This window comes from Microtus oregoni, unplaced genomic scaffold, assembly GCF_018167655.1.
Source record: "Microtus oregoni isolate MIOR12 unplaced genomic scaffold, Mior012 000012F_ref0000307, whole genome shotgun sequence".
Taxonomy (NCBI): domain Eukaryota; kingdom Metazoa; phylum Chordata; class Mammalia; order Rodentia; family Cricetidae; genus Microtus; species Microtus oregoni.
In genome coordinates, this window is record NW_024543071.1 from 14,021,543 (window position 1) to 14,047,258 (window position 25,716).

At 41.4% G+C, this 25,716-nt stretch overlaps 1 protein-coding gene across 2 annotated transcripts in view; it reads left to right on the top strand.

Annotated features, from left to right (window-relative positions):
* The window catches only part of Nt5c2 (5'-nucleotidase, cytosolic II), a 135,779-nt gene that overhangs the window by 104,063 nt on the left and 6,000 nt on the right, over positions 1 to 25,716 (top strand). For both annotated transcript variants that reach the window (XM_041660911.1, XM_041660912.1), the window contains exons 4-11: positions 13,676 to 13,793; positions 14,709 to 14,804; positions 20,420 to 20,511; positions 20,640 to 20,697; positions 21,695 to 21,788; positions 22,794 to 22,847; positions 24,699 to 24,782; positions 25,525 to 25,566. In XM_041660911.1, the coding sequence (XP_041516845.1) occupies positions 13,676 to 13,793; positions 14,709 to 14,804; positions 20,420 to 20,511; positions 20,640 to 20,697; positions 21,695 to 21,788; positions 22,794 to 22,847; positions 24,699 to 24,782; positions 25,525 to 25,566 (638 nt within the window). The remainder of the gene's footprint in view (positions 1 to 13,675; positions 13,794 to 14,708; positions 14,805 to 20,419; positions 20,512 to 20,639; positions 20,698 to 21,694; positions 21,789 to 22,793; positions 22,848 to 24,698; positions 24,783 to 25,524; positions 25,567 to 25,716) is intronic.

Consider the following 25,716-nt stretch of genomic DNA (forward strand, 5'->3'; position numbering starts at 1 on the left):
TCTAGTCTGCCCTCTAGTCCAGTGATTCTTAACCTCTGGGTCATAACCCCTTTGGGGGTTGCATATCAGATATCATGCATATCAGATATTTACACTGTAATTCACAACAATAGCAAAATTACAGTTATGAAGTAGCAATGAAATAATTTTATGGTTGGGGGTCACCATAGCAAGAGGAACTGTATTAAAGGGTCACAGCTTTAAGAAGGTTGAGAACCACTGTTCTAATCTATTTGAATACCCACATTTTGTTCTTTTAAGAATTTTTCCTGATAAGACAAGTCCTTTATTTTACTGTATGAATTATTAGAAAAAAAATCACACCCCAACAAAACCCCTCCATTAGAGGCAACGCTGTAGAGATGGCTTAAATCAGTATAGTGCTTTCAGCGCAGCTCTGCGAGCCTGAGTCTGCATCCCCAGAAGCCATATAAAACCGTTGACCGTGACTGTTGGCTTGTAATCCTAGTGCTGGAGAGGTGGAGAAAGGGGGATCCATGGGGCTCACTGGTCAGCCAGCCTTGCCAGATAGTCAAGCTCTTGTCTTATAGAGCAAAGTTAGAGGTGCTTCTGTCCCTTCATGTTCAACTCCAAGGCCTACATGGAAACTCAGCCTACAGATGTAGCCCCTCCAAGCTCCAGGTTGCTGACAGGCAGACCTTGGAGCCTTGCTTTTAGGGTAGGGAGTGTGGCACCAGTGTGGACCCAGCATGTAGGTGCTGGGCATCTTTGATGAACCCCAAGGCTTAGAAGATCCACAGCAAAGCTCCTCGTCCAAAGAATCCAGGATAAAAGTGAAAAGTGTTCTGTGTTTGAACAAACTGGAAAAAATCCAAATAAAAGTCAGTTTGAAGAAAAATATTTCACCTTGACTCACTTTCTGTCATCTTATCTAAAAACCATGGAAAGACAAAGGATCTTGGAGGGCCAATCTCTCAACAAAGATAGCAGTTTTCTTATTTCAAATAAAAAGGAGACAAAGTGTGCATAAACATTGGTTCAGTTTTCTCCAGTACCAAGTACAGCGTCTGTATAGACACAGATTTTTTTCCTATCCACAGTGTGTTATCAGATGCCTTGTCATGAGGAGTAAAGATTCTTCACATTGATGTCATTAGATAATACACTGAATAAAGTCAGAATTGTGTGAACTCAGCTACTTCTGTAAGAGATGCAGGGACAAGCTGGTGTTGGGACGCAGAAGCAAGAACGGGTCCCTTTTTAAAGTCGATGTGAGCCAGTCGTACAGCCCTGTCTGCCTTTATGAACTGTCTATCCAGAAGCCAGTCCATTTGATGAGATAAACCCTCCAGTGTCCGAAAGCCAGCAGGCTAAACTCAGCTGACAGTAAATACAGTGGAACCCCAGCTTAACTTCAGTTGAAGGAAAAGAGAAAAAAGAGATCATAAATGTTGCTTACAGAAGTTTGAAGATCTTGAAACTGTAAATGTAATTTTGTTCTTGGGATTGATATTTTAAAAGTCTTAATAATGTTTTTATGCTTCAATCTTATCTTGCTGTTCTAATTGTAGTTTGCAACATAATTATAAATACTATACTCTTTGATAGTGGTTCAGTCGGTAAAGTGCTGTCCCCAACCCCAAGTTAGAATGTCCAGGATTGAATTCAGTAGTTTCTATTAGTGATTCCAGCTTTTTGGGGATTGGGGTGGGGATGAGGGAAATGGATCTCCAGAGCTCATTGGATAGCCAGCCTAGCCAATAAGTGAGACCTTGCTCTTCTCATAAAGGTGATTGCCAGGCAAACTTAGAGGTCTGAGTTCAATTTCTGGAACCTCCGCAAAGGTGGAGGAGAGAGTGGACTCAACAGAGTTATCCTCTTACATGCACACATGTGCAGTCACAGGTGCCCCCAATAATATAATACACAAAAAAGTGGAGAGGAAGACACCTAATATCATTCCTCTGACCTCCATATGTGCATCATATGCACATGTACACACATACACAACACACACTATACATCTACTCACACCAAAAACAAGTAAATAAAATTTGAAAATAAATATAAACAAAATAGATGGTTCTTGAGGAACATCACCCAAGGTTGACTTTTGTCCTCTATAAACACACACACACACACATGCCTGTACTTGTATCTGTTCATACCCACAACTTGTATGCACATGAACACAGACACACACCAGACAGACTGACCACTGAAATTTTTATTGGAATTACCTTAGTTTTGAGATAAGTTTGTCAAGAATTCATGTCTTAGATGTTTTGTGTTTAGTATATACACATGCTAAATCTTTTTATTTACCTAATCTTTATAGCATCTCTAGATGGCTTGTGACTTTCAAACTGTTTTATTTTATGTGTATTGTATGTGTGCCTCGTGCCAGCAGAGATCACAAAAGTATGTCAGAGCCCCTGGAACTGGAGTTACAGAGTTGTGAGCTGCCGTGTGGGTGCTGGGAACTGATCCCAGGTCCTTTGCAAGTGGATCCCGTGCTCTTAACTGCTGAACCATCTCTCCAGTCCTTGGTTTGTGGTTTTTGATATAATGGCATTTCTACATTGTGAAATTTATTTATTGTAGATCATTAATATATTTTGTTATTGATTTGTTTTGTTTTTGAGACAGGTCTCACTGTATCAGCCTTGGATGGCCTTGAACTCACAGAAACCACCTGTCTTTGCCTCCCAGATGTTAGGATTAAGAGAATGGTTCACCACATTCAACACAAACTTTATTGTTAAATTTCATTTTCTGGTTTTTGTTGGCATTTAAAATACATTTTTGTCTATTACCTTGTCTAATAGAAGTCATTCAATAAACATTTGATTTTCTATTAGGAGGTAAAGGAAAAAACCAATTTATTGTTTTTATCTAAAAGAAAAAGGTTAAACATTCTATTTTAGTCATAACTGTTTACATCTGTAAACAGTTTTGTTTCCCATGGTGGTGGCTAAAAAGTCTCTCTAGCAGTAGATGTGGTTGTATTTATACACACGCGCACACACACAGTTCAGAAGCCTTTTTTTTTTCTTTTTTTTTTAATTTTTTGAGACAGGATTTCTCTGTGCAATAGTCCTAGCTATCCTGGTACTAGCTCTTGTAGACCAGGTTGGCCTTGAACTCACAGAGATCCTCCAGCCTCTGCCTTCCAAGAGCGCTGGGATTAGAGGTGTGTGCCGCCACCACCCAGCTAGTTCAGAAGTCTTAAGGGAATAGGACAATATTTGGGGCTGAGGTTGTTATTTGTATTTATTTAGTTCCTTCATAAATATAGATGGACACATTGACTCTTAGCTTATAACTATGAAAATGGAGCCAGTGGGTTTAGTGGCGCATTCCTTTAATCCCAGCACTCGGGAGGCAGAGGCAGGAGAATCTCAGTGAGTTTGAGGCCAGCCTGGTCTACAGAGTGAGTCTCAAGACTGCCAGGGCTATATAGGAAGACCCTGTCTCAAAAACAAAACAAACAAAACTGTGAAAATTGTTATTTCTAATCTGGTTCCTCTTGGAAGCCACTTTGGTCTCCCTCCCCCCTGTAATGTAGAAGTCTGAAGGTTTTGTTTTTTGTTATTTTGGTTTTGGTTTGGTTTCACCTTCTCATTCTTAGGCACTATGATTGACAGGATGCTATATACTCCCCAGACCTGTATCCCTAGATCTAACTTGTTTAGCTTCTGAGCCATTTCCATCAGTCCAGTGATAAACACCTTATTTGCTTTTGTTAGAACAGATGGATACCATGGCTCTTATCCAGTCTCCACCAACTCTCTTGAGAAATTATCAGGCAGACAAGAACTAACATCTGTAAGTCATGTACCTGTAGTAGGAAATGTTCTTTATGAACAGTGTGCCTTTAATCATAGTAGTTCCTTGAGCTCGGGGTCACTGGGAATGTTTACAAAGAAAGCCAAGTCAAGTCATAGGATGGCATACACATAATACAGGAAAAAAGAAATATCTTTACTTTCCATTTACGCTTATGGCCAAGACCCATAAAGCAAAGACAGGTTAGCAAGAAAAAACATTGTTTTGTGTTCTGTGACATAGACCTTCCAAGGAAACAAAGACCCCGAGATATGAGAGGACTTGTGTGTTTTCATGCTAGGATTTGTGATAAAGTAGACAGTCACGGGAAGTATGACTGGACAAAGGTATGTTCAGATTCTTCCTGCATCTTCAGAGAGAAAGATATTTCTTTCTCTTCCTTGGTGGTCTAGCAGAGTGGTGGTATTTCCTAATGTTTATGAATTCACTAGCCCCGGGAAGATGGCTAGGTTTTCCATACCAGGTATGATTTTCCTCCTGTTGAATGGGCTTAAGACCAATTAAACAGCAGTTGGTTACACTCATTACCTAGCCACGCTGGTGACTGCTGTGGTTCACATTGTGACAGCTGGGGAGGGCTGTTTACTTGCTTCCCTCCCTTGATAGCTTATGTAGTGTTTTTCTAGTACCATGGACAAAAGAGGTTTCAGATCCTGACCAGCATGAGTTATTTGAGTATTGTGTTTTAAGCGTTCAGTGTCTTCAGCAATAGGGGCCACCCTCAACCCCTGAGAGGCAGCCAAGGCATTAGTAGTCTCTGTTGCTTTGAGAGTCATTTGGACTATCCCAACCAACCATTTAAAAAGAGGTTTCTCCTACTTAGTTTGGGAGTTTTGTAAGTTTATAGTTCTGAGGGGGGGGGAGCATTGTCAGCCCAAATAATTTAACTTCCTTTAAGATCACACAGACATTTATTAATTCTTTGAGAATTTAATATACTGTATTTTGATCATACCCACCCCACAACTTCTCCTATCTCTTCTAGCTTTATCTCCAACATTCTCCTCACCACTTCTTAAAAAAAAAAACAACCCAGTGAATCCAGTTTGTGCTGCCTGTGCACTCATGAGTGTGTGCCTGGAGTGTGGTAAACCTATCAAGTGCCACACTATTAAAGAAAACTGACTCTACCTAAGCCAGAAGCCATTAACGGTCAATAGCTTCTCAGATTGGAGGCTAGTGAGCCCATCTTCTACATGCTGGAATGTTGACTGTTTAGCTCAACATTTTTTTAGAAATAATCTTAAAGGAATAGTCTCACCATATAGCTTCTTTCAGATATTTTAAGTACTAAGATAAAATTGTGTATATTTTCCTTTAAAAAGAAATCTCAGGGAGAGGCTAGTGTCTTAGTCACTGTTTTAATTCTGTGAAGAGACACCATGACTAAGGCAAGACATATGAAAGAAAGCATTTAATTGAGGACTTGCTTACAGTTTCAGAGGTTTGGTCCATGATCATCATGGCGGGTAGCATGGCAGCCTACAAGCAAGTACTGGAACAGTAGCTAAGAGCTACATCCAGCTACATCTTGATCTATGTGCGGGGGTGGGGGTGGGGAGGACGATGAGTGAGCGAGCACGTGCCCAAGTCCACTTCCAGTGACACACTTTCTCCAACAAGGCCACACTCCTAGTCCTTCTAATCCTCTCAAATAGTGGCTCCCTGGAGACTAAGCATTCAAATATATGAGCCTATGGGGGCCATTTTTATTCAGACCATCCCACCTAGAAACTACACAATTTGAGCTGTTGCCCTCATCTATTTATATGCCATATCATTAAGCTATCTTGGTTGAAATCCACTTATCTCAAACCTAAGTACTTTAAAGTACTTCTCTTAGCATGGAGAGAAGCATCAGAATAGAACTATTGAAGAGTATCAGGGAAGAAATTAAGAAGAACTAGCCCCTGATAATCCTGCTGCTAGCAGAAGCATCTCGGGACTGTTGATCTTCACCCTCTAATAAACACATAGCAGGTGCATTCTGATTTTATATTATTGTTACTGGAATAAACTCAACTTTCTTGACATTTAAATGAACATTTTTATTCTCGTGGCTTGTTTACTTGGACTGGAGTCCAGGGCACCCATCATGTTTCTGTCAGCAGTTGTAGATCCTCACCAGACTCCCTGGCAGCAGAGGCCTGTAAAGTGAGGAGGACACAGTCGAGAGGAGATGCTCAAGTCACGGTGCTCTTCCCCCCTTTGGGTGCTGATACATAAAACTTAGTAATTTAAGCTTTTCTGCCGTTGTGGGACAGTGATAAGGTCTCCCCAGGCCAGCCTCAAACTCCTTATATGTCCGAGGATGGACCTTGAACTTCTGCTTCTGCCTTTGCCCAATGTTCAGATCACAGGCTCCCTCTGTTACTTGGAGTGTTTTGTGTCAGTCTTACGGAGATATCAGATTCAGATGAACATACTTGGTATGGCGTTGCAGTGGCTGACCAAGATTCTTTATTTAAACCTTCCAGGATGCTTTGTGGTTTCTGAAGAGTGGACTTACTTCCATCTGTATTTCTAGCTTACATACATGAGTTTTATTAAAGACTCTTTGAAGGATATAATAAAAACATTCCAAGAACTAGGATAAGTTTATGGAGCCAGTACTTAACACTTTCTGTTCAGTTCTCCTGTGTACCTGAGCATTTTATACATGACCATGGTACACATAGGTCTATCAAATAAGGATACAGACCATTTACTGACAATGAATAATAAAATAAATAATAATGATATTTTTAATAATAAAAGTTATTTTAAAACACTTATTTGTATACATTTATTAAAGACAGGCAAATTTGTATTGCTAGTGAGATAGATGTGCTCGTAATTCTTACATGAAAGAATTAAATCTCAGTTGGATTTCTGTCTATCTATCATCTGTCTGTCTGACTGTCTATCTATCTACTTATTTTGGGTCTCACACTGTAGTTCTTGTTGGCCTGGAACTTCTTTTGTAGACCAGGCTAGCCTTGAAACTCACAGAGATCTGCCTGCCTCTGCATTCTGGGTTTCAAGGCGTGTGTCCTGTCTGATCTTGGCTGAATATTTAATGTGTAATATATAGAACATCTTCACCATTTCACATGCTCGCCCTCCTTCTGTGTGACCGGGACCCAGGTGAGTCTGGATATCAGGGCTGTCATCAGGTCAGCTCTGTCAGCATCAGTTCCCTTCGTCAGCCCTGCTAAAGCACACTCAGTGGAAAGGGACACTTTCCTGGGCTGAGTTAGTTGGCTTCTTTTCTGCCCTGTCTGTACTTTCTAAAGAGAGTTAGAAATACCTGATTGAGTACCTTGTAGTGTAGCGTGAGTTGTGAGTACCTTCAGGCTAAAGGCTTTTTGTTTTGGGGAAAAAAAGTGACTTGATTTAAAAAAATACAAATTAAAAACAGTACTGAAAAAAAAAAAACAGTAATGAAGATACAAGGTCCTGAGAAGTATATAGATATTCTCAGGGGGAAAAAAAATCTTTAGTTAAGTTATTCTTTTTCCTTTTATTTTAAAATAAGCATTCTTTTAACATTCTTGTTTGTTTTTGTTTGCTTGCTTGTATGTCCTCGTGTTTGTTTGAGTTTTATTATGTATGGATTCTTGCTCACTGTGTAGACTTGACTGGCTTTGAACTTGAGACAATCCTACTTCTGCTTCTCAAGTACTAGAAGTACATGCATGTGACATCATATCTGGCTTAATACTTTTAAAAAAATTGTATGCATATGCCTGTGTGAATGTATGCTTCTTCTGTGGGTAACTGAGGAAATGGGAAGAAGTGTTGTAGGCCCCGAGTTACAGTTACAGGCAGTGCGGGTCCTAGGACCTCAACTTAGGGTTCTCTGGACAAGCAAGAAGTGCTCTTAACCGCTGGGCCATTTCTCCCGTTCCCTGGCGTGGTACTTTAAAACAAATAAATCTCTTAATTACCATTTAATTTTGATTTTCAAGAACGGAAATATTGGCAGCATTTTACAGCCTACTTATTTACTTTACTTACATATTTAGTAACTTGGAGTATTTAAAAAATATAACTAAATGTGTTCCATGGTATCTAGCTTCTTTATTTTTTATGCAAATTAAAATTGAAGTAGTTTAAAGAAATTTCCAACCTTTTAGATTATTTTTATTTCCTGGGGTTAGAGAAAAACTGTTGCCTGTGTCTGTTGCTGCCTGGGTAGTTCTGTAGAGTAGAAAAGGGGCGCTCATGACTGTGTGTGGCACTAGGAAGATTTTACTAGTGTTTTCTCTTTCAAAAATGCTCATCAGTGTGTTTTCTAGTTATAATTACAGAGGACTAATGCCATATATCCTAATAACTAAACAGAAGAATGTTAATGTTGATTTCATACACAGCTTAAAGGCAAATGACTCTTATGGGTAGTCAGGCTGCGCTTTTCATATTGTCTGTAGTCATGGTTTCTCCTAGTTGCAATGTCTTTAGTACTTTTAGATACTACATTCAGTCATTCCCTGTTACATAAGAAAAACAAGCAAAAACCCACAACCCGGAACTGAGAGGAGTCTCAGGACTATAAAGTGAGTCACAAGGATGTGTACATGACACTCAGCTCAGTTATTTTGGGACATTTGTTTTAACCATGAAATGCAGTATTATAATTCTGCTTACTGAGAAAAAAATACACTGACAAAAAAAAATGAAAAAATTTAAATTTTTATTCCAGATCTAGACATTGTTAGCTTTTTTAAAGCAGTATGCGGTTGACACTGTGCATATCAAATGACAGCTGTTGAAGATCGGTGTGGGGAAATTCAGCAAGATGGGGTTGCTTTGGTTTTTTTTTTCTTTATTTAATCAGTCTTATTCAGTATAGTCCAATTTAAGCACCATTTATCAGGCAGATTCTATAATGGTAACCTTAAAGCTGCTAAAGAAAATAAACAAGGCCAGGTGGCTGTGGCCCAGGCCTTTAATCCCAGCACTTGGGGGAGAGAGGCAGGCGGAACTTTGAGCTCAGGTCCAGCCAGGTCTACAGAGCAAGTTCCAGAACATCCAGGGCTACACAGAGAAACCCTGCCCAGAAAAAAACAAAAAAAGAAAACAACTCTTTTGGCTTAAAATTTTATTATTAGCCTTAGCTCACAGTGCCAGGAAAAGAAACAATACACAATATTTGTGCTTATTTTTAATGCTTGTACTTTGTTGTATCCAATTAAAGTTCATTTTAGTGATGATTGGAGGCTTCTAGATTGGAGGGCAGTGGTAACTCTTATAAATACCAGTTTCCAAATGTTGTCTCTCCGTTCCAGCTCATCACAACAGTTTTAAAACCAGCTTTTGTTTTTGTTTTGTTTTGTTTTGTTTTGTTGCTTTGTTTTGTTTTTAACAGGAGAGCCAGTGTAGCTCCTTCAAGACTGGAGTGGCACACACTACCTGCATCTGCCTCATGTGAGTTCTCGTTTTGGCAGCAGCACTCGAATGGGCTAGAACTACTCTTAGAGGTCTGCCCTTCTTTTTCTAAAATCTCTCAGCTGCTACAGTGTCTGGGTGACAGTGGTGAAAGATGCATAAGCTCCCAGAGTCCTGGCAGAGACTTCCTCGTCAAAGGAGCCTTGTCTGTGCATGTCTCCGCTCTGGTTGGGTGAACAGCTCTACTCGGCAGAGCCCCAGCTCCATTCCCACAGCATGCAGATATTTCTGAGGAGCTGTTTTTCCTTGCAGATTATTGAGTAAAGAATAGCTTTAAATGCACTCAGTAGCTTCAACTTTCAAAGCTTTGGCTGTTCTCTTTATGGTCTTGTTACATAACCTGAGAACACTGTGTGCTGGCCTAGTGGCTGAAGCAGGGTGGTGGGGTTTTTTTGTTTGTTTGTTTTGTTTTGTTTTTTGGGTTTTTTTTTTTTTTGCCTATTTCTTTTGTACTCTGGCCCTTAAAACAACTTCTTTCTTTGTCTTGGGATTTTGGGTAAATTGGGCTAGGCCACAGAATCTCAAAGAGTAAGTAAGCAGTTAATTTTTTGATCATCTACACCCCAAAACCGTGGCCAGGTGTTGGAGCCACGGAAGGGAGTTGTCAGAGTGAGGCCCGAAGCTTTGGATCATTCACTTCCCACAGTTTTGTGAGAAACGCTGAAGTTAGAGCTTTTGCAGCTGTGGGAAGGCATAGAACTGCAGTCTGAGGGATAGATGGTCTCTGCAGGTGTCTGTAGCCAGTTTACAGGGCCTGTCGATGAGGGGTTGGTGGTGTTGGTTTTGAATTTTTACCTTTTTTTTTTTTTTTTTTGAGATGGTCTCATTAAGCAGCCTTGGGTGACCTAGAGTTTACTGTGTAGTGCAGGTTAGCCTTGAACACTGAGGTGTGCCTGCCTCTGCCTTGAGTGCTTCTTTATCTTTAGGGGATGTGGTTATTCCCCAAGGGGCTCTTAGAAGAAACGTCTGAAGCCTTACTCCGTGCATCCCAGTCATGTTTCTTCAGCTGTTGCTGTGCTGTGACCTGGGAGTGCGCACTGCCGCAATGATGTCAGGGGCTTGTCCATCTCGCTGATGGTGAGATAGATAGAGAGGACCTGGACTCTGTGATGAGTTCCTGCCCGAGAGTAGGGCAGTCTATCTGTTACATTTTGATGACCTGCATAATGTAGAAATTCATAGCGACAGGTACAGACTCCCAAGACAGAGTTCTGACTCAGACTCGGGCACACCTGAACTGTAGCTCAGGTCATCAAATGAGGAGGTTGCTTTATATTTCTAGGAAGTGCTCTGAACTCCTTTAGAGGAAGGAAAATTGCTGTTTCTAAGGTGGAATTTATAGAAAGTCACCATAGTTAAATATTTGAGACATTCTGGCCTCTGAACACAGTGTAAATGTGATATTTTGGGGTTTTGTTATTTTAGGGTTTAGAATTATTTTTCTCTATTTTTTCACTCGTGAGATTGGGTCTCCTAGGTATGACTGGAAGCTATACACATGATAGATTTCTCAACAATATAGCTGCCTAAACAAGACCTGAATGATGACATGCTGATGCAGAAGTGAGAAATCTCAAGGTCCCACCCTTAGCCAAACTACAGAAGACTAATGACTCCTGATAGAGAACTACCCTCTCCTAGGGTACAAAGAAAGCATTCAGCCTTGAAATTATATTTACACAAGCCACACTGGATGGACTTAGTAGGTTGCATTTATATATTTATGTATTTGTGTGTGTGTGTGTATGTATATGTGTGTGTGTGTGTACCAACAACAATAAAAAAGACCATCAGTTTTAGAGGAAGTGGGGAGAAAACAAAGGAGGGTTTGGAGGGAGGACAGGTAAGGGGAAAATTAATTATATTTTAATTAAAATTTTTAATAAAATAAAAATGTTAAATTAATTTGACCTTTAGTTCAAATTATCTCGTGGACATAATTTTCAGTGACAAATCAGTTCATCATTACTCACTAACCATAGAGAATTGTCAATTAGGGAGGAGATTGGGAGAGTGGGGAAATAAGGCTTAGTTTTAAATCTTCAATTTGATGGCATATTCAGCAAATTATTCTTTAAAAAAGATTTATTTATTATGTGTAGTGTTCTGCCTGCGTGTATGCCCCTCCATGCAAGAAGAGTGCAGCAGATCTCATTAAAGATGCTGTGAGCCACCATGTGGGTGCTGGGAATTGAACTCAGGACCTCTGGAAGAGCAGCCAGTGCTCTCAGTGTCCACTGAGCCATCTCTCCAGCCTCACCACATCCTTCTTGAAATATTAATGATTGAAAAATATTTCACATGTGCCAGATCCTAGGAAAAAAGTATTGAAATTTTGTTTCCTTGACTATTTTTTTTTTTGAAGTAAGTAGGATTTTGATTAGGATAGAGAAGTAATTTGGGTTTTTAGAAGTTTTATCAAATTTTTTGGGCTTTACATCGAATTAGGGAGCCATCATGGCTGGGAAAGATAGGTGAAGATCAAGTTTTTGCTGTTTTCTGGGTGTAAACTGGTCGGTGTCAGCAGTGCCGGCCTCACTGGTCACCAGCTCTTACTCTATTGGTGCACGTAAATCTGCACTATTTCCCTTGCCACGGGGTACATCCTGCAGATCTGGAATTAAACATTGAAGGCTTTGAGGGGGCATAGCATGGGGAGGGTAAAGGACACCTTATGGGAGGAGAGAAGTCTAGCTGCTTTTGAAGACATTCAGAGTTAATGTCAGCCATGCTCAGTCATTACTCCCTCCGAGGCTCTGGTGCGGCACCTCTGCAGTCTCCTGGGAAACTTGCAGCATCTTAGTAGCCTGGCCATTGTGTACTGAAGGAGTTTGAAAGCCCAGCTTATTTTACATACCAATCTCAGTTCCCTCCCCTCTTCCTGTTCCTTCCACCTTCTCCCCCACTCCTCATCTACTCTTCAGAGAGGGTGAGGACCCCCATGAGGAGTCAATGTTAAGTCTGCCTCACTTTGAGGCAGGACCAAGGCTGAGCAAGGCATCCCTCCAAAGTGAATGGGCTCCAAAAAGCCAGTTCAAGCAGTAGGGATAAATCCTGGTCCCACTGCCAGTGGCCCCACAGACTGCCCCAGCCACACAGCTGTCACCCACATTCAGGGGATCTAGTTAGGTCCTATACAGGTTCTCCCCTCCCCCCACTGTCAGTTCAGAGTCAGTGAGCTCCCATTAGCTCAGGTCAATGTTTCTGTGGGTTTCCCCATCGTGGTCTTGACCCCTTTGCTCAAATTATTGCTCCTCCCTCTCTTTGACTGGATTTTGGGATCTCAGCTTCACTGTGGATCTCTGCATCAACTTCCATCAGTTGCTGGATGTAGGTTCTATGATGACAATTATCATCAGTCTGATTACAGGGCAAGGCCAGTTCGGGCACCCTCTCCATTATTGCTTAGGGTCTCAACTGGGTCATCCTTGTGGGTTCCTGGGAATTTCCCTAGTGCCAGGTTTCTCACTAGCTCCATAATGGCTCCCTCTATCAAGATATCTCTTTCCCTGCTCTCCCTCTCTGTTCTTCCTCCATCTTGACCGTTCTGTGCCCACATGTTCTCCTTCCTCCTCCCCTTCCGCCCTCCCTTCTCCCCCCACACCATGCTCCCTATTAAGAGGTCTTTTATTTTACTGGTATTTATAATGTGGCTTTCCTGCTCCTAGATATGAGAAAGGTTGCTAACCTAAATATTTCATTTGAAAGAAGCATAATTAAAGCATTTTGTTTTTGAGCTTTGATAACAGTCAAGGTTTTTCATTGTGTAAAATTTTAGACATAGTAAAGGGAAACTCCATTGTCCGAAACCCTTGTTATTTGGCTTGTAATAAATAGTATGTTTCTGAATCAGATTAGAAGAAATAAGTAATTTTTAACACACACACACGCACACACACATGCACACTTGCATTGAGTACCTGCTGTGACCATAGTGACCCTGTCTGATGAGTCAGAATTTAATGTCTAATTCCTGGTTCACAAAATAGGTTTTCCTAATTGTCTTAGAGATGTTTCTTACGGTTTGTTTGCAGTGATACTTGTCAGTATGGTTTGTTTGCAGTGATACTTGTCAGTATGGTTTGGCGATAGCGATGTTAAGCCTAACGGTTGTTTGGGCTGATAGCATTTGGCAGGCAGAGCAGATACACTGATTAGAAGGCCACAGAGCAACTACCAGAAAAAGCTAAAGTAGAAGAATAAAGATAAGGGGAAACTCGTTCTGAATATTGCTACACCAGTTACAGAGACACCTTCTACAAATGCATACAGCCGTTTCTGCCGAAGGTTGGATTTCCTTAATTACTGGGTAAAATACAGAAAAAGTTTGAGGGAGAAGAAGAAAAGAGGACTTGGGAGAGCAGGGACTCATTCATTTGGCCTCTCTTCCATGTGCTGCTCTTCCTGCTGACTAATGAGCCCCTTCTTTGTGCAGTGTACAAGTCTCCAGAGTACGAGTCCCTAGGCTTTGAGCTGACTGTGGAGAGACTGGTTTCCATCGGCTATCCTCAGGAGCTGCTCAGCTTTGCGTATGACTCTACATTCCCCACCAGGTACATTTTCAAGATAGGTTTTGGATTAAGATTATTTCCCCTGTCCCAAAATTACAAATTCCAAACTTATCCCTGTCCCTACAAAAACAAATGATTGTTAGTATTGATTTTAAAATTACAGAACTTTTCCTGCACCTTCTCAGTCATCACACCACTGTCTCTTCTGTGCTCTCTCTTCTTTCTCTGCCCTTCCTTCCTCCTCCCTCTTCTCTCTCAACAGTGTGTCTATCCCAGGCTGGCCTCAAACTCGCTCCTCCTGCTTCAGACTCCCAGGCACGTAGTGTTCAGCTCCTTGTACTCTTGAAGCCCCACTGATGGGTAAGAAAGGGGGTTGTTACGGCTGGAGATGACTACAGGTGTCCTGTCTGCCCTGTTGATTGCTGGAGGGCAGCTATGTGTTTTACTAATACATTTAACTTGGTAGGAAGAACCTTTTGGCACTCTGCTTTTCTGCATTTGATTAGAAATTAAAAGACATTTATTTGAGATACTGTCACAGTTGCCTCATGTATAACATTGGATGCGGGAAAATACAAGCAGCTCAATGTCCAGAGAAATGCAAGGACTGTGGTAGAGAGACAGTCCCTGTCTTAGAAGGAAGTGGCTTATGCTTGTTTGATTCAGCCCGTGCTCCTAACATAAAACAGTTGTGACTGTTTCATACATGGAATAAGTATTATTAGTTGCTCTGAGATACATCTCCTTCCCATCATCCCTCTGCCTCCACAAGTGCTGGAATGGATGTACAACTGAGCTGTATCTCCAGTTCTGTGATTTATTTTTTTAAAATGCATTCATTCACTTTGCGTATAAGGTTCTTTTGTTTGGGGAACGAAACTGAATGCTTGGGCGGTGACTGTGCATAGATTGCTGCCTGCATTACCTTGTGCTCTCAATGTCTTCATTTTCATGTAGAGGACTTGTCTTTGACACACTCTACGGAAATCTTTTGAAAGTTGATGCCTATGGAAACCTCTTGGTTTGTGCACATGGATTTAACTTCATAAGAGGGTAAGTACAAAGAACTTTTAGCCTCTTTTGATGGAGGGAGGAAGGGAGGGGGGGAGAGAGAGAGAGAGTGCCAGCTCATATGCGCATACATACATGCGTGTGCCCCAGGACAACCTTAGGTGTTATTCATCAGGAATTGTCCATCTTACTTTAATTTTATTTATTATTAATGTGTGCACGTATGTGTGGATGTGCACACATGCCACATTATGTATAAGAGGCGGTCAGAAGACAACTTTTAAAAGTTAGTTCTTTCCTTCCATTGTGGGTACCTTCCGAGGAGTGAATGCAGTCAGTCGGCCTGTACGGTAAGTTCTTTTGAGACAGGGTTTCTCTGTAGCTTTGGAGCCTGTCCTGGAACTAGCTCTTGTAGACCAGGCTGGCCTCGAATTCATAGAGATCCGTCTGCCTCTGCCTCCCAAGTGCTGATCCCAGGGTCAGATATAGGGGTAAATGCTGAAAGATCAGAGAGACAAAGGAGCAAGCCACAGCCACTTCTTACTTGTCAACTCCTCAGCCTGAAAAGGGGGCCAGGCCTGCCTTATCAGTTCCTCTCTCCACCCAGCTCAGCCATATCACTTCCTGTTTCCTCCTCCCTGGTGCTAGGGGATTAAAGGTGTGTGCCACCACTGCCTGGTGTCTATAGCTCCGCAGTCTGATCTCCAGACAAGCTTTATTTGTTAGACCACAAACAGGTATCACCACACTGAGAATTTAGCAGTTCCCACCTCCCCAGAGCTGAGATGCAGGCGTGTTCTTCTTGTGCCCTTGGCTTTAACAGGTGGATTCGCAGATTCGATCCTTATGCTTCTATTGCATGTACTTTACCAGCTGTGCTGTCTCCTTAGCCTTACCGTGGTATCTTAGTAGTTAAATGACGACACATTAGCTCTGCAGGTGAAGTACACTTCCCACTTCCTTCTGTCATTTAGAATCCTCTCTTTATGTAGCAGTATTCTAAGATTTTTTTTTTAATTTTTGTATATTGGTGTTTTGCCTGCATGAGGGTGTCAGTTACCCTGGGATTGGAGTAATAGTTGTGAGCTGCCATGTGGGGGCTGGGAACTGAACCTGGGTCTTGTGGAAGAGCAGCCGGTATTCTTAACCACTGAGCCATCTCTCCAGCCCTAGTTCTAAAATTTTTATTTTTCCTTTTTAATACAGAAAAGATACATGCATATAAAAGCCATTTAAAAGTTTTTGAACTATATAACAATTTAAATGACTGAGTACATTTTATCCTTTGAATGAATATCTTCAGACATTTGTATAAAGAAAACATCTTAAAACACAGGGTTAAAAATACAAGGGACCCAAATACAAGGTAGTTCTGCTCACAAAGAACACTTGGTCCATGGTACTAACTACCCTGAAACCCAAGATAGGAGGATTCTTGAATTCAGGAGTTCTATGCCAGTGTTCTGGGTAATCTAACAAGATCCATCTCAAGAATCAGGAAAAAATGGGAGGAAAAGCTGGGTGTGGTGGTGTATGCTTTAAATGTCAGCACTCTGAGACAGAGGCAGGCAGACAAAGTGAATTCCAGGACAGCTAGAGCTAGGCAGAGAAACCCTCTCTCAAAAGAATAAGTAAATAAATAAAAAAGAAGATGGGGCAGTAGATGAGAATTCAATCGCAGAACATTTACTCAGAATGTAAGGAGGTCTGGGTTTGACCCATAGAAGGAAGAAGACAGTCAAGTGAGAAAAGGAAGGATAATGATTTTAAACCAAATAACTAAAAATAATATTTTTACAGTATTTTCATTATCTTTACTAACTTGGGAGTTTCTTCCATAGTAAGAAGTAAACATAACCTAGTATCTACTTATTATTATTACTCTTATTATTGTTTTTGTGAAACATTCCTAGTTTTTTATTTAAAAAAAAAAAACAACACAGTTGCCGGTAGTAGTGTTGCATGCCTTTAATCCCAGCACTCAGGAGGCAGAGGCAAATGGATCTCTCTGAGTTCTAGGCCAGCCTGGTCTACAGAGTGAGTTTCAGGACAGCAGGACTACATAATAGACCCTGTCTTGAAAAAATTGAAAGAAAACAAAACACACAGTTTGGGGACTGCATAGATGGTTCAGTGACTAAGAGCACTCGTATCTTCAAAGGACCTAGGTTCAGTGTTCAGCACCTGTGCAGTGGCCCACAACCATCTGCAGCTCCAGTTCCAGGGGATCTGATGTTGTAATAGGAGTGGTGGGGCTGCGTCCCCAGCACCCCGGCCGCCTGCCTAGCTTATGCCCCGAAATAACAACACACAAACTGTATTCATTTAAACACTGCTTGGCCCATTTCTATCTAGCCTCTTCTAGGCTAATTCTCACATATTAATTTAGCCCATTTCTAATCATCTGTGTAGCACCGCTAGGTGCGCTTACCGGGAAGATTCTAGCCTATGTCCATCCTGGGTTGGAGCTTCATTGCGTGTGCCCCAGAGAGCAGAGGCCATCCTCCCCTCTCCCGGGCAGACGCACGCGATGAAGCAAGCCGCCAGGTCAGACATGCTAAATCTTTCCCGGTAAGACCGGTGCTACAGTTTATTAGAAATGGGTTGATCGGGATATCAGAATTAGCCAGTAAGGGCTAGAGCTAATGGGCCAAGCAGTGTTTAAAAGAATACAGTGTCCGTGTAATTATTTCAGGGTATGAGCTAGCCAGGCTGCCGGGGTGCTGGGGACGCAGCCATGCCGCTCATATTACAACAATCTGATGCCCTTTTCTTGGCCCTAACAGGCACCCAGCATACACATGATGCATATACATATGTACATGTAGGCGGAACACACACACAAATCTGAAAAAAAACTATATATATATAATACAATTTGACACTGTGTTAGAGTTATAGCTTCAGCTTGAAATGAAAATGGATTATGTTTTCATGTAATTATCCTGAATTATTTATTTTTAATTGTTTTTATTGAGCTATACATTTTTCTCTGCTCCCCTCTCCTCCTCTCCCCTCCCTGTGACCCCTATGTTCCCAATTTACTCAGAAGATAGATCTTGTCTTTTTCTCCTTCATGGTAAAGTTGTCACAGTCATATGGGGATAATTAAAAAGACAATGTTTTTGGCAAACACTTTTTCTTATAAGAAGCATAAGTTAACTGAAATTGTCTCAGAACATCCTCTAGACTTGAAGCTGAGTGCTGTTCAGCAAGCTTTATTCCACAACACAGGCTCAGAGATGTCTCTGTATACGTTATAAGAATGAAGTCAGTGTTCACCCTGACCTCTCTGAGCTGGCCAGGAAGGCTGTGTGTTCCTTCTGTTGCTCGAAAGGGTGATTTTGTGTGAGGAAGCAGGATTTAGAAGGAAAATGATTACATGTAGGATGACCAACCTAAGCTCATTCATGTACAGATACTGTCATCCAGGGTTCTAGTTATGTCTGAAAGGGGATTTCATTACTGTGGTTCTTAGTTGAAAAGAAGGTAGAGGAAAAAAAGCAAAGAGAAGTGGTTCAGTAAATTTGTTTTACAACCAAACTTCAATTCAAGATGCTCAGGCCTAAGATAGGGTCCACATCTGTAACCCCAGCAGGAGGGTTAGGAGCTCAGGCATCTTGGGCTGCATGAGACATTATCCCAGACAAGTAACAAGATCCATCCGCCTGCCATGTTCCCTCAGTAAAGTTTCAAAGTAGTTCCTTTGGAAACAGTTTTGATAGTGTTTCTGAAATAAGGCATTTGTGAGTAAGTGCAGATTCGTTCAAGCTTAGCATCAGGAGGAGGAAGTCTAGGCGAGAAGAAACTTGAGGAAATGGTTTCAAGTGCAGTGGACATGGGAGCTCTTTGTCCAGCTGGCACTGCCTTTCCTTGTTAGCCTGGGGCTGTGGGTCACGAAGTTACCAGTGTTGAGATTGTGGCTGCTTTCTTTCCAGCTCCAAATAGACTGGGCCTGTATTGGACATTGTTTTCCCTGATTGGAAATGTAATGGCTGACCTCCATTTGTCAGTCAGTTCGAGTTGCGATTGGCAGAAGTAGCTGCACCTGTGTTTCTGTAAAGACTGTCGTTCACTGAACTGGATGGAGTGAGGGCCTGTGCCTGAAGCCCAGAGAGGTGGCTTTCTATTGAGTCTTTGTTAGAAATTTCTTTTCATGGGCTGGAGAGATGGCTCAGAGGTTAAGAGCATTGCCTGCTCTTCCAAAGGTCCTGAGTTCAATTCCCAGCAACCACATGGTGGCTCACAACCATCTGTAATGGGGTTTGGTGCCCTCTTCTGGCCTGCAGCATACACACAGACAGAATATTGAATACATAATAAATAAATAAATATTTAAAAAAAAAAAAAGAAATTTCTTTTCATAAGGATGGTAAACAAGGTGACTAAAACAAGAAACTAGCATAATTTTATGGTCCTCACTGAGTTCTTACCCTTCGGAATTAAGTAACTTAAATAGGAATTTAATTATACTTAAGTATAAGCTTTAAATTTGGTTTTCATTGTATTTGTGAATTTTTTACCATGAGAATTGCATTTTTATTTTAGACTTTTTGCTATTGGATTCTTTTTATTAATTCTTTTCCCTTTCTAAAGTTTTTATTTCAGACCCCCTCCCCCCCCGCCCAAGCTTCTTTGTGGGGATGTGTGTATGTGCAGGCCAGTGGTTGATGCAGGTGTCTTTCTCAGTCACCCCATCCTATTTAGTGAGGTAGAGTGTCCTGGAACTCACTGTAGTCTCAGACCACTCGCCGGAGAGGTCCTTTCTACCTGTCTTTCTCCAAGAAAGACAAGACAAGCACTTTACTGATGTGAACTGGGCCTTGCAAGTTAAATAGGTCAATAGGCCACCATGCCTGGCTAGACTCATTTTGGTGGAGCTATAGTGTAGTATTCATGGAGCTACAAAATAGTTAAGATTTGTCTGACCCTGGACCTAGTGAATTAGAAAACTCTAAAGCAGGCCTGCTGACTGTATCTATCATCTTCCTCCTGGGCCATCTGTGAAGTCAACAGCACTCCTTGCTTGATCTGATGTGGGTTTTTGCTTCCATCAAAAGGCTAATAAAAAATTTTAAAGATAAAAAAAAAAGAAAGTTGATCTTTCAGGAGAGGAAGAGAAGTGCAGCTCAGGTGGTAAAGGAGACATGGTCTTTGTTCTAAACTCCACTCAGGACACCACGCACACAAGTCCTTTCTGGGTTGTCTTGGCCTACTTTTCCACTTTCATTTCCTTTACCAAATCGGCTTATTTATTTTATTATCTATTGTGAGACAGTTTCACTGTGTTGCACTGGATGGCCTGGAGCTCCCGTGTTCCCAGGCTGTCAGTACTGGGAGCACAGGGTAAGCTGCCTGTTTCAGAACTGTTCTCCTTAACCCTTTAGTCTCACAGTTCCTCACAGCTGTATTGCAGTAGTTGGTTGTATGTTCTCACTGTCCCTTCCCTAGCACAGTGAGAATTAAGTGTTGTCTGTGAAGAGAGCTCTTTAAGGGCTCACCTGAGCTGCTCATCTTTAGAGCTGCCCAGATTCAATATCTGAACACTGTCCTGCTTATAACCATCAAAATGTTTTCAAATTTTCAATAATGACTATTTACTAGAGTTAACATGTTAACTTTTTGTATGTCAATTAACTCTTAATATTTTCTTGCAGACCAGAAACTAGAGAGCAGTATCCAAATAAATTTATCCAGAGAGATGACACTGAGCGGTTTTACATTCTGAACACACTCTTCAACCTTCCAGGTAGACCACCCTCTGCTTTCTGTGCGTGCTGTTCTCCTCCAGGACCACTTGTTGTTACTCAAGGGGTCTAAGGAAATCAGCTTGACTGTTTTACTTAGAGTTTATTAATTTTGTTCTTCATTTTTCAGAGACCTACCTGTTGGCCTGCCTAGTAGATTTTTTTACTAATTGTCCAAGATATACCAGGTATGTTTATACTACAATTTTCTTTATCTAGTTGATTTTTAAATTAATGAACAGGGTTTTAGAGAACTGGCCATTGTAGGTCTTTTCTGCTTTTCTAAAGTGAATTTAGTGCTAGTGAGAGATGCTACATTGCCAGCCTGAGAGATGGACAGCACCAGCAGCTCCATGCAGGCTCTCACCTCCCACACGGCCCCTCTCCTTGCCAGTGTGCTGCAGCCATGTTGGAAGGGACCACTTCTGATTGGCTTCTCCTGGGAATGAAGACGGCCAGCAGAGGTGCTAATTGTGACAACTGAGTGGGAGGTTTGTGTGATGATTATCTGTCCAAGCAGAATTACACTAAAACCCCCCAACTCATTTCACAGCAGCTACCCAGGAGCCATTCAGGGATGGTCATTTAGTTTCGTTCCCAGGCCCAGCAAGATTGCATCAAGGAATAAATGTTGTTTATTTTTCCTAAAGCAAAGCTTTGCTTAAGTCTTAGACAGGTTAGATTTCCCTCTGGGGAGCTGTGTGGCCATTGCTTGATGTGTAACAGCCTTCTGTGCTTGAGTCTGCTAACCTCATGTCTGAGGCCTTACCCACTGAGGACACTCAACTTGGTAGAAACTGAGTCAGAGATAGAAATGGACAGCACCTTTCTACCTAGGGACAATGCCAAAAAGGTCGGGGTGGAAGAACCTGTGTTCTAAATGTTTGTTCAGTGAAAACCTGTTTCTAAGCGACACACTTGGTGTTTTGGGACCTTGGCCTTTTAATTTCCATCCAGTATATTATTCCTTCACCTTGTACTTGCTCAGAATTATGATACTCCACCTGTACAATATTCTGGCCATTTCTAATGCTCAAATGAATTTTGATTAGGGAGCAGCTCCTAGTTACCCACAGCCTGTACCATGTGATGTGGAACCTTTGGTTGGGTCCCTTGGTAGTTTGGACATGCACTGTATTGATCCTCTTTTGGATTCCCTGTCATGTTCTTTTCATTTTTCTGTAGTTGTGATACAGGATTTAAAGATGGGGACCTCTTTATGTCCTACCGGAGCATGTTCCAGGATGTAAGGGATGCAGTCGACTGGGTCCATTACAAGGTATTTACAAGCTGCTTCCTTACCAGTCTTCTCTCTGGCACACATGTATGGTCTGATACTAACTTTGCAAGTGGAAATAGAGCAGAATGTTCCTCCTTTTTAAAAAGAAAGTGAGGGGCTGGAGAGATGTTCCAGAAGTTAGGAGCACTGCCTGCCCTTGAGGAGGATCCCAGTTCAGTTCCCAGCACACACATGCCATCTCACAACCGTTTGTAACCCCAGTGCCAGGGCATCTGACCCCTCTTCTGGCCTCTCTGGGCACCCAGCACTCATGTGGTGCAGACATGCATGCAAGCAAAATAAATGCTCACGCACATTAACAGAAAAAGAAATGATTTTTAAAATCTTAGATAGGGCTTAAGAGAGATTTGCCACCTATATCCATTCTTGTCTGACCATACAGTCTTCCTCAGTCGTGAGGCTCAGCTTTTAGATTTTATGGTTTGCATTTCTGAAACTTATTTAGAAGGATCTTAGTATATGAAATTATACTTATGGATGACAGCCCATTTAAATTTTGTCCAAATAACTTGACTAGTAACATTAACTAGTTAGTATTTGATTTATATTTGCACTAAACAGTTTAATACAATATGAAATATCTTTTAATTTCTAACTTAAAATATGAATGATTTTATATTTGAAGTCTTTTTAGTACTTTATGTACATTTTTCATTTTGATAAGCACAGATTTATTTGATAGTAAGCACAAGTTTTTCTAGTAGAAGTTAAAAACAGATTTATAGGTGAGGTATGGTAGCGTACCCACAATCCCAGATACTGTACAAGTTCAAGGGCAGACTGAGTTACAAAGTGAGGCTTAAACTTCAGTTTGTGAGGTGGGCATGATATCATCCTAGATCTGTAATCTCAGCTCTTAGGAGGCTGAGGCAGGAGGATCATTAGTTCAAGGATAGCCTGGGCTATAGAGCAAGAACTTTTCTTTCTTTTTTTTTTTTTAAAGTAATTAAAACCTCTTTTCTTAGTTCTTTTTCTTTCTTCTAGGGCTCCCTTAAGGAAAAGACAGTTGAAAATCTTGAGAAGTATGTAGTCAAAGATGTGAGTACTGGGGACACATCTGCATGGTGGAGGAGTGAGTGATGAGCCTGTGTGTCTCACAGCGAGTCCTGCCAGCGCCTAGTTTTACTAGTTTTCCCTGTTTGCTGAGAAGCAAGAAGACTCATTGCTTGGTTTGTCTTTAGTGGCAGCAGCTGGAGGGTTACCATGTGCCATGCCATGGTTGATTGACAGCAGCTGGAGGGTTACTGTGTGCATGTCACCATGCCGTGGTTGATTGACAGCAGCTGGAGGGTTACCATGTGCCATGCCGTGGTTGATTGACAGCAGCTGGAGGGTTACTGTGTGCATGTCACCATGCCGTGGTTGATTGACAGCAGCTGGAGGATTACCGTGTGCATGTCGCCATGCCGTGGTTGATTGACAGCAGCTGGAGGGTTACTGTGTGCATGTCGCCATGCCGTGGTTGATTGACAGCAGCTGGAGGGTTACTGTGTGCATGTCGCCATGCCGTGGTTGCTGCATTCTACTGTCTAGTCCTCATGTAGCTATAAGCCAGACTCTGTTGTTACTTTTTCTAGATGCAGACCCTTCAGAATAAAGAAATACTTAAATGTCATGTTGAAGGCCACACAGCACATAGTTAGCTGAGATTTACACTCCAGGCTTAAGCACTACAGCTGATCAACTGAAAATGTGCGTGGATGCGACTTGTCACTTAGTGTCTTTACCCTGCCAACAAAGAGTGATGAGCAGAGATCTAAGATGCAGTAAAGATTAGTAGACACTTTAGAAATAGCTTTGCTTTGTAGCCTTTTACTAATGTTATCCTTAAATTTTTTATAATTATGCTACAGTGTTAATGTTACTATTAAAGGAATGTATGAGGAATGCATAGGAAGTGTGCATGTGCGTGCGCATGCGTGTTTGTGTGTGTGTGAGGCTAAAAGTGTTTAACAGGCTAATTGTGTAGCTCAGTGACAGAGCACATGCCTAGTGTGTGCAGGGTCTTAGCACTGAGTTTTGTTTTTTGGTGGGTTTTTTTTTTTTTTAATTTTTCCCCATGTGTTGGGAGTTAGCTGAGTGGTTAAGAGCATTTTCTGTTCTTTTAGAAGACCCCAGTTCAAGTCTTAGCACCCATATCAGGAGGCTCTCAACTGCCTGTAACTCCAGCTCCTGGCAGACCTCTGATGCCCCTGGCCTCTCCTGGCACCTGCACTCAAGTGCTCATGCCCACACAGATACATAATTAAAAATAAACTAAGAAAAACACATTAACACATAGAGTCCCAAGATAAAATAACTTACTTTTCTCTAGAGTAAAAGCAGAAAGCAGTGATAATTTCTAAGGATTTGTATTACTGCCTTGTCCCCCGTGTTGACCTCCCTTTCCCTTATTGCTTGAAGAAGGAACACTGAGTAGTTGAACCGGTTTGTGAAGAGGGGGACGGGGGCGTTCTTGCTGCTAGGCACATCAGGCGTTAAACTTTGCTCATCTCTCTTCAGTTACATGTGGATGTTTCTAGGTAGCGCCTGCATCTGTCACTTTGTTCTCCAGAGTGCTTTATAAAGCCACAATGTGTACGGTGGGATCATATCTCAGCATCTACTTCTGATCTTTAGTGTACTTAAACCCATACTTGAGGAATCACATGGTAATTCAAACTCTTTCCTGAAGAGGATGGTAAAGATCTGTTGTTAGGGACCATATACTTATTATGAGTTATATATATATTAATACTTTGAATGCCTAATAATGTGGCCTTTAAATGAATTCTGAAACCAACCAACTAAACCAACTAACTAATCCTTAAAAGACTATTCCTGTTTGGGTGGAACCCTGGTCTGACTAAACTGACCACTCAGCACTGAAGTACCTTGTCACTGTTTCAGGGGAAATTGCCACTGCTTCTGAGCCGGATGAAGGAAGTAGGCAAAGTGTTTCTTGCCACTAACAGCGACTATAAATACACAGATGTGAGTACTTAATGTCTTAATTTGCCTACACAGGGACAGGCATTGACCTAAGGAACTGTGAAGACTTGAGGGGCTTCTAAGTACACAGGATAAGGACATGATAGAATTCCTGTAATTTTTCCTAAACATTTTTTTTTAACTATTATAGCGCTATTTAGAGGTTTTAATTTGGGGAGTTAGAATGGATTCTCTGCCTTTTTAGAACATTATTTATCTAGATTTGAGAAATCCTACCCTTTCTATAATACCCCTTGATATTGGAAGTCCTGGCAGGAGAGGTGATATAACAGTGTTTTGAATTGTTGAATTTTTAAATTTAAAAAAGTCATGACTAAAGGATACAGAGGAAAACACACAGACCAAATTTAAATGCCTGCTTTTGCTGATGCAATTGTAGGTTAGCAGTTCTAGGAAGCTTTCTTCCTCCACGCAGTTCTTTGCTGATGAAATGGCAGTAGAGTATCTCAGCTGAACCCTCCCTCAGCTCCTTACTCCACACGTTTTCTAGGAGAACTGCATAGGGCATATGAGTCATTGTGTACGTAAGCACTCGGAAGTCTGTATCTTTCCTGAGAAGCCATCTGCCTTTTTGCCTGGTGAAGCATTAATTTGTTAACTTCCCCTGCCATGATTTCATAAGCTGTAGAGAAAACAGGAATGTGGTGGGACTTAGGTTGAGAAAAAGTTTGTGTCTGTCTTGTGCAAATGTCATACATATATGGACCTTTCTTTCCTCCCCCAGAAAATCATGACTTACCTGTTTGATTTCCCACATGGACCCAAGGTATTATAGTAATTTGATATGCAATTTGTTAACTAATAATGAATACATTTAATCATTTTAGAATATTAAAGGGAAGGAAATGGCCAGGATCCACCTATAAAAGTTCTAGTTTTAGATGCGTATTGTTTAATTGCATTCAGAGAAGTAATC